We start from the raw sequence: 11,829 nt of genomic DNA on the forward strand, positions 1-11,829 counted from the left end.
ATGCTCATCGAACTTTCCATTTTTTTGGAGGACTGCACCAAAATCTTCATGGATGATACCTGCTCAATATCTTTACCTCCATTATCTACGAGTAGAGTATTCAACGGAGTTGACCCGGAGGTCATTGAGCGGAATTTCATTCCGTTCAGGGCCATATTACTCTCAGTTACCCAAGAGTAGATTCGATTTAAGTCCTTTGCAAGGCTACTGGAATCTTGGCCATTCCTACCAGAAACTAACTTTGTATCGTCAGCATAAGAAGAGAGACTGGCAGTGATAATAAGCTTTTGAAGCGGGGCAACGAATATTATAAACAAGAGGGGCCATAAGATCGAACACTGGGGAACACCTGACTTGACATCATGTATGTCACTAAGGGATCCCTCGACCTTAACAATTGGCTTCCTATCCTGAATGAAGCTTCTTATACAATTGAGAACCTTGCGTTGGATCCCAATGTCATGAAGTCTATTCAACAAAAGGCCATGATCTACTTCATCAAAGGCCTGGGCAAAATCAAGATGGACAACATCCACTGACTCGTGCCTTTCCAGTCCCTCATTGACCTGCTCTAAATGCTCAATCAGTTGGTTAACCGTGCTAAAATGTGCTCGGAACCCGTGCTGGCCAGGAGGAAGGACTTCATTGACCTCAAGAAATTCAACAAGTTTGGACTTCATGATCTTCTCAAACACCTTCGCAATTTTCAAAGTGAGATCGGCCTATGGCTACTGTGGAGCCACTTATCTCCCCCTTTAGAATTTGGAACAACGTGAGCTAGCTTCAGAGAAGAGGGAAATTTGTCCTGATCCAAGATGCAGCGCATCAAGTAGGAGAAAACAGGAGCAAGAATCAGTGAGCATTTCATCATAAACTGAGATGTCACATCATCAGGGCCAGGAGAACTTGAGAGTGTCAAGTCTCTAATGACCTCTAAACGATCTTGATCTATGACTACAAGATCATCTAAACGCTCAACTTGTCAATCTCAACAGACTCATCTTCAGAGCAATGAGCTGTTGCTTCTGAACTCAGTGAGGTTGAAAACACACTGGAGAACTGATCTCCAAGCATGTTAGCCATAGTCTCTGCATTGTTATTGGCTTCCCCATCAACCTCAAAGGCCCAACGGAGTGTTTTATTATTCTCTTAGAGTTCGCATAAGGGAAAAAAGCCTTTGGATTCGACCTGACCTCCTGAACCACCTTACTCTCAGTTTGCAATTGATCATATTCGATGGAGACCTTTATGTTACCCTGAACTACGTCCAATTTTTTTTGGAGACTACCCCCAAGTACTGGATTCGAAGTGCTCTTCAGCCTTTTTGCCAGTTTACAACTCGTCTTGAACAAAGTCTTCCTACATTTTGGAATTTTTGTCCGTGTACCACCTTTCGGCACTCATTCAGAGATTGCTAAACTAGAGCAAACTTCGTTAAAGACTGAAACTAATTCATCAATGGCTGCATCTATGGACGATTCCTGTTTCAGAATTGAAATCAGATCTAGTTCTTCTAATCTTTCTATAATCAATGGCCAATGTTCATCTTTTTTTTCATTTTTTTTTTTAACTTGCTCTTAGCCAGACCGACCTTTTTGACCGGTTTTACTCTAAAGCACGCCGGCTTTTGAGTAATGGTCGACCCTTTCTCAAGAACATGATGATCTGACAGATTACTAGGTGTCACATGGACATACTGGATCAGATCAGGGTCATTGGAAAAGACCAAGTCCAGAAAGTTATTCTCTCTAGTGGCTACACCAACATGCTGGAAGAGATCGCGCAAGATCGCAAACCCCTCCAGCTTTTCAAACGACTGAGATGTCGATTTCGAAATGGGAATATACCCATCGGGACTAGCTTCCCACTCTACAAGGCTAGCCGGAAAATTAAAGTCCCCCACAAAGAAAACCTTCGAGCAAACTGCCTGATCCAACTCATTTCCAGTGAATTGGAGAGCTGACATAAAAGAGCTTACTGAACAAGAAGGGGGTCTATACATTGTTACAATAGAAAGATCTAGCCTTCGGCTATGACAAACTAAGACCTCTACTTCTCTATTTGACATTTGTACATGACTAATGTGCAAATTATTCCTAACATATATGCAAACACCCCCATGTGGGAATATAGGATTATTAGGGCGTATCCTATCACAACGAGCTAAGTTGAAACCAACTATGGTTAGTTCTTCATCTAAGACCCCTTGCCGATGCCAGGTTTCTGTTGTAGAAATGAATGAAACCTCTCTTTCAAGAGGTATCAAAATTATGAAATTTTAACATCAGTTTTAATTTATATTGCAAACTATTTTAGGGGTTTCTACCAGCTTTAGAAAAGCGAAATTTTTCATTGTTAGTTGTGGCATAGAAAAAACAAATTATTTTTTTTAGCAATGAGATACCCCCACGTGGTTTCGTGAGCACTTATTTTGAATTGCGACAGGGTAAAATATTGACCTTTTTCATTAGCAGATGCCTTCACATTCTTCCAAATCGAGGCCAAAGTTTAGCTTAATACGTTTCTTCACTCGGTCATAATTGTTAGATCAAGCAAGATATACTCAAGACCATTTTTGTATCCCCTGGTGACCATCTTAAAATCTCCCAACATGTAGAAAGCCAATTTAATGACCAATCACAACGACAGGAATTTATCCTCTTCCACAAATTTTGTCCTTCCAACATTCGAGTACTTTAGAAAGTATTGCAAACGCCAAATACTTAATTTCGTTTGGTGAAAAATTCACGTCCGTTTTAATCGCCATCAAATCTCATTGAATTGCAATTAAAAAGTGCCAGTGAATGAGCCATTATCAACATGGCTTTGCACAGTGAACAGCCACTTGAAGCAATTCATTCTAAATTTGACAAGCCATGGGCACCATCCTTGTTGAAGGCAACTTTTGACCCTCAATACAAGAATTATCTTCTCCATGCTGTCCTTGATATCAGTGCGGGCAACACGCCAAATAAATCGTTGCATGCCAAATTCCCATAGGTCTGTCATGTTCTTGTCTAACCAAAGTCTGGTGAAAGTGAGATTTAAGAAAAAGTGAATGAAATTGATGCTGAATAATGCGAATAAAAGTGACATTAAAAATCCTCTAATTAGATACGTGATTGATTATAATGCTTAGATTATTTTAAATCAAGATATTGCAAATATTAATATTCTATTTCAGACACTTGATATATCAGAGAGCAAATTTATTGTTTCGCTAATAGTCAACGAACCAAAAGTGATTGGCATAAATCTAGTTCATTCTTAAATCTGTGTTAATATCAAGGTTTGATTAACCCACAGTACAACCAATGAAGTTTGGCAAGCAAATGCACAAGACAAAAGAAAGGCCCCATTTTGATGGGGGTTAAGAGAACCTTAAGTTGTTTATCAAATGCAATTATAAATTGTGTTGATCTTGTTCTAAGGGTATGATATCAATTATCAGGCTCAATTCCTAGTACAGGCATTGACCGTTTAATGGCCTTTTATGTTTGTGATAGGATATTTTGACATTTTGGGATTGCATAATAGAGCTCAGAGACAGTATTCAGTACATCTTGCTTGATCTAACTGTTGTGACCGCGTGAAAAGACGTATTGAGCTGAATGATGGCCTCGATTTGGAAGAATCTGAAGGCATCTTCTATTGCAAAAGTGAATATTTTACACAGTCGCAATTCAAAATAAGAGCTCACGAAACCACGTGGGGGTATCTAATTGCTGTAAGATATAACTGAAGCAATTTGTAGTCAAATTTGATGCAAACGCAATCTTTGAAAGCGTGACATCTTATCGCTACCTCAATTGATTTGGATAACACTGTAGTTGGAAACGCAACTGAGGTTACTCCCAACATCTATTGATTACGCTTTTAAAAACATTGTCTCTTTGTAGGTTTTAAGTGGATTAATATTCCAATCTGAGATAAAATCCAAGAGAGTGTCTTAAAAAAGCTGTTTCTTTTGTCTAAATAGCAACGGAAGTCGTTATTAGAAGTCTTGGCATTTGCACAAAAACCTTAGCATTATTGTGGGTACCACCGTGTGCACAATAAAAGCAAGTCCGATTTGCTTTATGGCCAAAACTGGACGTGTTGTAAGACTTGGTTTTTCACCATGAACTTGACCAAAAAGTATTCCCATGGCTGCAGCTTGTTTTCAATTTGATTCCACTCCCATTCAGACCATCATCATATTCCCCTTATGAAATAAGTTTGCCCACGGATAGCTGGAGATATGGTCTCTGAATGGCCCGAAAATTTGTTAGTTCCGGAACCGTTCGTAATATCCAAAATTAGCACGTCATTAGTTCATCAAGAAAGGGGATTTAACCAAATATGGTGTCAAAATCTTGTTTGGGAACGTACGAGAAGCGATCAAACCTATACAGTAAGGACTGCATAAAATCATTTTTTTTGACATTCTCTCGTTCAGTTATTTAAGCTTTTTACAGTGCGAATTTGAAGAAATATGTCTTTACAAGAGAAATAGAAAAATAGCTTGCCCGTAATCACAACAATCTAAATTTCTTATTGTAGACACATATTCTGAAAGGTCGATTTTCGATTGAAAAGCGATGGAAATGCAAGTAAATTTTAATAGTCCAGGAAGTCAAACCATGGCCAAACCCTCGGGTTCAATGGAAGGAGATTAATAAAAGACCAACTGGATTAGTAAAAATACTCTATTGGCTCACCAGTGAGTAAATACATACTGACTAAATTGGACACATTCTAATCAAAAATTGGTGGCTCAAACAGATGTCGATGTAGATTTTACACCCATATTCTGAAAATAAGCCCATTTTGGATGAAATCAATCCGCTATTGTTTTGAATGCCTATTTTCCCTATCGACGATTCGGGGAGAAAAGACTTCCCTTTCGCACCTCTATGAATCCAGATTAATAAAGACTTCTGTGCAACAATCCCCCGCTAGTTAGACCCGTGAACGATAACTTAATTCCATGACCAACATCGGCTTCAGCCTCAGATTTGCATTTCCCAAATATACAACCAATTTTTGGTATACCAAATTAAATGCCCAACTTTCCATTTCCACTCCCCGAAAACTAATCAAAAGATACGCTGAGATTGACCTAGAGACTTGGAAAACCTTGATCTGTCCGGATTGGTCTAGATGATCATCCAGTTTATTGTGCAAATAAACTCGCTCCTGTGCACGGAAACGGAATGCAATGCATCTCCTGTCGTCTCATTAAAACATGATCAGGTCGGGAGATCAACTCAAACTCAACGCACAGGGCCTACCAATGAGGAAATGAAGGGGGCCGCGTGCTATCAACCAACTAGCTACTGGGATGCCAACTCTATCTGAGAGTCATCTCGAGGCTCTGAGCACATCAAGAGGGAGGACGCCCGCCACTCGAAGGCGCGACCTTGGCCTAAACTTGAGCTTGAGTGCCGGGGCTTTATGACATGTTATGAGTCATCATTAGACGTCAAGCCTCAATCATGGCGAATTGTACCTAATTTTTGGTGGTAATCTATGCACTTCTTTTACATAGGTGATCATAGATTATAGTTTCCGACACATTTGATAGCACTCTAATTCAGTCCAATGGGAAAATCGGGAAAGGTTTCACTGAGTCGTAATTAAATTTTCCCTCTGTTATCACGAGAGCAGGTGACGAAATTGTGCATAGCTCAAAAAGGCTCAATCCGTGTTGAGTTGAATCTGATTGTATCGAAATATGTGAGTCCCCCATCTAATGCCTCTTGATTAAGTAGCTTTGTAATATCGAAACAAAAAACGTCATAGAACCCCTTAGCAAGGATTTTAGACTAACACTCACATTCTTGAGTTGTTCCTAAGTTCGCAGTCACTGCTCAGAGAACGGTTTTGGCGGCGTGCCTGAGCCGTTGTTCACTTGTTCTTTCGTTGGGCCTGGGTTCGAGTCCGACGGTTGAGTCAGTGAACGTTCAAGCTGCTTGGAAAGGTGGAGGGGGCCGACCCTCGTTGAGGGCTGGCGATGACGGACGACAGACAGAAGGCCGGGGAAAACGACGGCGATGGACTTGCCTTTCCTTCGACAAGTGTCTCCAATTTTATGGAGACAGGTTAGGCCAGTTTGTTCAAATCGACCATAGGTGGTCGTATGAAACGTGAACTTAGGATATTCAGATTCTTCGGGGAGAGTACATGATCCAGTGTTCCATAGTATTATATAAAAACCAACGATCAGAATGAATATTTGATGAGATTTATTTTTGGATGCTAGCTGGCTTCATTTTTTTTTAAATTAAACTTTGTGTCAGCACATATCTCTGTTGGCTGCTTCTTTACAATTTCGTCAGACAATCCTTCAATTATTGCCAACAATTCCATGCAGTGTGCTAGTGTTCTCCAAAACCAGGATGAATTTACGTATTTTTCTCCACTATCTAAGTCACACTTCAGTCAAGAAGGAAAATTTTGCCTTTATCTTATGCTTAAGTTTTGATCAGCACGAGCCCTACAACAATTTTAATAATCGTATCTTGATGGCTAGCAAGAATTAAGGAAATCTCAATGCCTTTGCAGTTGTTGTGGCTCAAAATCCTCCAAACATCTCTTCGACCTGCATATCCGCCAAAGACACTGCAAAATCTCCAATCGCGCAGGAACAATGTTTCCATAGACAAACAAGTCAAAATCAAAGATTCTACATGAATGGTTAACCCATGCCTTCTAGATGCCCATCTGTGTCAGAGAAGTCCATCCTCAGCACCTAGCGCAAACCGCTCCTAATCCCCTCTATTTGGTGAACCTGACCGAGAGACGACACGAACGAACTACTCCATCCACAAATTGCCAAGTGAACGAAAAAGAGAGTTCAGTTAGAGCATCCCATCAGTTCGGAGCTAAAATCCGCCCGTGTTGTCCCGTTCAAAGGCCATAAAGGTTGGATTACCACTCTCCCCTGTCGACCCGACCCGGTGTCCTGTCTCACTGGAATCCATGCCAAGTTGATGATGACTGGTGACTGGAGACTGGTGAGTGTCCAGTAGTTTTGTGGACAAGCCGAGTCCGAATGCCCATTTGTTCCGATCGAAAGTGAAACAACAACCATGACGGCCTCTTCGCACTTGACCCACCCAAGATCCAAGACATGCCCATGAAAACTAGACGCCTCCGACCATTGTCTTAGAAGAGGATAGGGGATAGGATGGATGTGATGGGGATTGATTAATGGTCAGTGTCATCAGGATGAGTGGTGAACGAAATCTCCCCGATATAGCCGTGATCTCGCCCGAGGGCCTCTCGGACCCATCGGACTTTTCGGAGCCGTCGGTCGAGTCCTTGGGCTTGATCATGGACCCACCCAACTCCGAAGGGTGGGATTTGGCCACGGACATGGGCGTGTTTCGGCCTACACCCGGCTCCAATGTGATTGTCGACGATTCGCCACTGCAAAATCAAATGGAGAGGAATAAAGAATGTAAGTGCTTGTTTGGTGATTCTCATTATAACTGATGAATTTTTGTAATGTCTTTGATCAAGAAGGAAGAGTTAATCAACGCGCTGGGTCATACTTGAGAAAATGATCTATGACATACACGGTGGAATTTGTTAATTATTACCCCGCTTTATCAAATGTTGACATTTGATGAGCCAACATATTTTTTTTTTTTTTGCAGTGTGCAGTAATTGAAGATTTTCCAAATCGTTGTTCAGAAACGCCATGCAGTATGCACAAAAGTAGCTCATACTTCAGTTATCGATTGTCAGTTTCTACGGAAAAAGTGGTTGACTATTATTATTTAACGCCAACCATTCGGGCACATTGATTTAGAAAGACGAACTTTGACGATCTCCCTGCAAAAAATTCAAATATGATCGAAGGGAGGGGGTAGACTCTGGCATTTCATGTGTGAGCACACATTCATTCATGGTAATTCGTGCCTGAGAGCCTGAGTTCGCACATTTTTTACCAAGATACATCAACAATTTGAGGAAACAAGGGGAGGTCCGACGGGGAAACGCCTAAACTAATTGGAAAAACCCTAATCATCCGTCTGCATCTCGTTGACGCGTTTCATTCGAATCCAAATTTTGATGGATATTCGGTCATGTCTTTTAAAGGATTTGTCGTGCAAGGTTTGATAAGCCTATTATGAATGGCGCGCCAGGAGATAAAATGAAATACGTGCGATTTAAGTCCGTCGTTGGCATATTGATTTAGACTTAGATCAACGAAGTGCACAATGATTGTTCTCAGTCAGTTTTTGCGTTTGATTTCGAAGTGAAGGTGTCTCTAGACGGAATTGCATGTGAACATAGCCCTTCAGCTGAAGATGAAAAAGGTGTTCTTTACATCGAGCCAGTGCTTGTGGCCAGATCAGTCGCGAACTACTCGCTATCTCATCGTGGTTCATTTCCTTTCAAACTTTTGGGATCGATTGGACACGAAGAGTTGAGTGGTGTGCGTTGTTGTGTGTGTTGGTTGGTCATTGGCCAAGTTTGGTCATCATCATGATCATCATGATCATCATGGTCATCATGGTCCTCACCACCACCAGCAACATTAGAGCTCTCGGTCTCTCCAGCACCTTTTTCATGATCATCAGCTGTGTCAATCAGACGAGATGTTGCTCTTCTTCGTGGGCCTGAAAGAAAAAGAAACTTTGGCAATTGCACTCTTTCTGTGAGAAAACGAGATAAAAGCCAGACTGTTCGAAGTGAATGAGTCCAGTTGTTGCCTCTGTTGTTGTTATTGTCATAATAACGATAATAAAAATAATTTTTCCTCTCAGGAGCGAAATACAACAGCTGTGAACAACGAGCATCGAGTGTGGAAATTATGACAATGGAGCATGATCTTCATCAAAGAGAGTCGAAAAACTGGCATTTCACACTTGAAACTGTGACAGATCGTCAGACGATTGAATAGATAGAGAGACACAGAGAGAGTGTGTGTGTGTGTGTGTGTCTGTGTGTATGAGGGCTCTCATGACCTGATTGCAGTATCCATGTAAACAAATATCGGATAATGCTTCACTGATAGGACAGCGGCTTCGAACTTTATTGAAGTGATCAAAAATGGTCGACATGTCTCTGGATCGGCTTTGGGCTCGAGAGGGTAAAGCAATCGGGTCGACGCAGTACATATCGTGTCTACTCATTCTTATTGTTTTGTTTTGCTTTACAGCCTTGAAGGTCAAGCTCATGGTTCGAAGGCCCTTCGACACTTTGGTGGAGCAGGGCATCGTGCCTTCCCCCAAGACCTCTCCGTTTCTCCATGAGCAACGCCAGAAATTGGAGCGCGCCAAAATGGGTGACATGCTCCGGGCTAAGATCGCCAAACGGCCGGATCGACAAGAGCTCGTCCATCGTCACATCCTTGAGGATGTTCCGGCCGGTGTGGACCCGTCTCTATGTGATAAACAGCGACAACTGAAACGCGCCAAATTGGCCGACTCGCTGAGCAATCAGCTCCAGTTGAGACCCGGTCCATTGGAACTGATCCAGAAGAACATTCTCCACACGGATGACACGGCTGTGGAGCAAGCGGTCAAGGAGGGTCAGATCCAGTTCAGACCCACCAATGACGGTTTGCCGTTCAAGCAAGTGGAACTACCGGACGTGTACACGGTGAACAGCTTCGACGAAGACTCTTCGGATGGAGGCCTGATTTCTCCCCCGTCGAGTGTGGAGACTGTACAGAAATCTGAGAGCACGGATAGTGTCTTTCCCGCCTTGGTCTCGAAAAGCGGCCATGAGCGACGCTCGAGTGATGTGAGTCAATTTGCAGTGCCGAGTCCGCCGCCGTGTTCGTTAAGTGCCAGTTCATCGACCTCGTCCAAGATCTCGTCGTCCACGAGCTCACTGAGCAATCATCAAGCTTACAGCCAACGCGGAGCTCCGGGGAAAGAGCGAAAGATCAAGAAGCCCAAGGCCAAAGGAACGGCCAGCACAGCCAAAACCAGGACCATCAAGTTCCACGAGTACAAGGTGATTGATTAGTCATGCAGTCACGTGCAGAGGGATCTGTCTCTCTCTCTCTCTCTGTTCGTCGAGGCTCCCTTGTATGTAACGTCCAATAGAGCAAAAACAAGCAGTCGGCTAGATGAACTATCAATATTCATATTCAATGTTGCACGATGAGAGATAGGCTCTCAATTTCCCTCTCTCAAGGCCATTTCATGCTTGCAATATGAAACTGTAATCGCTTATCCCCGGCTTGTTTCTCGACACTTCTAGGGTCCTCCGAGTGCGGCTCTAAAACGACCGAATTCCGAGGAGGCGGATGCGAAAAGTGCGGAAGATTCTCGGTACGAACTTCTGCTCAAACAGCAACAACTGTTCCTCCAATGGCAACTCGAACTCTCCCATAAGGTAATGATGATTCGGCTCTGTCTTCGAGCTTCTCGCTTTTCGGCGAAAATACCCCTCCCAAATGACATTACCTGATGATGTTGTCGTGGAATGCCTAATATGAGGTGCCATTCACATGAGTTCGAACGAGCCCACGTACTGTATGTGATCCCTCCCCCCTTCTCCTAATTTTCTAAACTAGGTTACACACAAGGAAGAGGTGGTCTACTAACAACATTAGAGGTCTACTATGTGTATGTGTGTGTGTGTGTGTGTATGTATATATATGAACATGCGGGGCCATGCTCGCCTCAAATCAACGTAAATCAGGAGACTTTCCTCGAGGAAAAAGAACGAACCTAGAGCTGTTCTTTTTTTTTCATCCTTGTCGTTGGCCTCTGCTGAAAATAGGTGTTGAGGCAAGAAGCCTAGAAAGTGCAATACGTTCATATGCCTCGTAGTAAATTGTAGTAGAAGAATTTGGCGTGAAGCCAGTAGCGACATGGCCGTATACCCTTCATGACAGATAGCATGTCTTTGAGGATTTTTATATTGCTCCCAATATCTAGGGAACACCCCATGACGGACATACTCGGAACAAATGTGAGCTCAGCCTTATTGTTTTTTTTTGTCATCTTCCCCTGTCTCTTTGTACTACAGTATTATGACTCAGCCGAAGATCTTCATGGAATTCTCCGATGATTACTCAATGAAATGAATGTTTCCCTCCATTTTGCTTGTAGTACCCTCAAATTATCCTTCCTGCTGCTCCAACCAGCTCCTCCAATGTTGGAACAGCGACAATGATGGCTGTCGGCGCAGAATCCTCGGTGGCCTCGTCGTCAACCACCAAATTCAACTTTGTCACCCAATCGTCTTTGGCCGCCAAGTATCAGCCTCAATTGTCCTCCGGGAGTAGCCAGGGCAGTATTGCAAGCGTGCCCAGTCCAGCCACTTCGGCCCCACCAACGCCCAGGGCCAATACCCCCAGTCGAACCTTGGTCATAGGATTTGGTTCGAATCCGGCTTCGTCCGAGGACTCGGCTCGCCTTCTGGAGAAGATGGAGGCTATGAAAGGTGAGGGAGAAGATTGCGATTTTCTGACGTGTTTGCCATTGATCTTATTGCTATCCTTGGATGCTTCAGTGACCGATTTGAAGGCCGAGCTCAAGAAGCGGAACTTGCCAACGTCTGGACCGAAAAGTGCGCTCATTGAGCGCCTTAAACCTCATCTAGAGGCCATGGTCATGGCTAATGGTGGCACTTTAAGGCTCAAATTGGGCGGTCAAAGCCCCTCCTCCAGAGCCACATCTGTGGGACGGACGTCCAAGGAGAACAGTCCAATGAACATTGGATCAGAAGGTAAGAGGGATCAGAGTAATGAATAATACAATAGCAAGGACGAATTTCATTGGGGGAAATCCCAGTGTTCAAATGTGTCTCTCGACTGTTTGGCAGCTCTCCAAGTAAGTAATACTTGACCTCCTTGTCGGACTCTTTGACGACCTC

General features: G+C 43.1%; 1 protein-coding gene across 3 annotated transcripts in view; it reads left to right on the forward strand.

Annotated features, from left to right (window-relative positions):
* The first annotated feature begins 6,781 nt into the window (after nt 1-6,781).
* The window catches only part of LOC131877907 (myocardin-related transcription factor B-like), a 7,802-nt gene continuing 2,754 nt past the window's right edge, over nt 6,782-11,829 (forward strand). For 2 of the 3 annotated variants that reach the window (XM_059223744.1, XM_059223752.1), the window contains exons 1-5: nt 6,782-7,444; nt 9,155-9,957; nt 10,207-10,341; nt 11,064-11,397; nt 11,467-11,682. In XM_059223744.1, coding sequence (XP_059079727.1) covers nt 7,195-7,444; nt 9,155-9,957; nt 10,207-10,341; nt 11,064-11,397; nt 11,467-11,682 — 1,738 coding nt within the window. In that variant the 5' untranslated portion in view covers nt 6,782-7,194. Of the gene's footprint in view, nt 7,445-9,030; nt 9,086-9,154; nt 9,958-10,206; nt 10,342-11,063; nt 11,398-11,466; nt 11,683-11,829 lie in introns of those variants that run through there. The other variant, XM_059223761.1, reaches the window with a different exon arrangement.

The sequence above is a fragment of the Tigriopus californicus genome, chromosome 1, assembly GCF_007210705.1.
Source record: "Tigriopus californicus strain San Diego chromosome 1, Tcal_SD_v2.1, whole genome shotgun sequence".
Taxonomy (NCBI): domain Eukaryota; kingdom Metazoa; phylum Arthropoda; class Copepoda; order Harpacticoida; family Harpacticidae; genus Tigriopus; species Tigriopus californicus.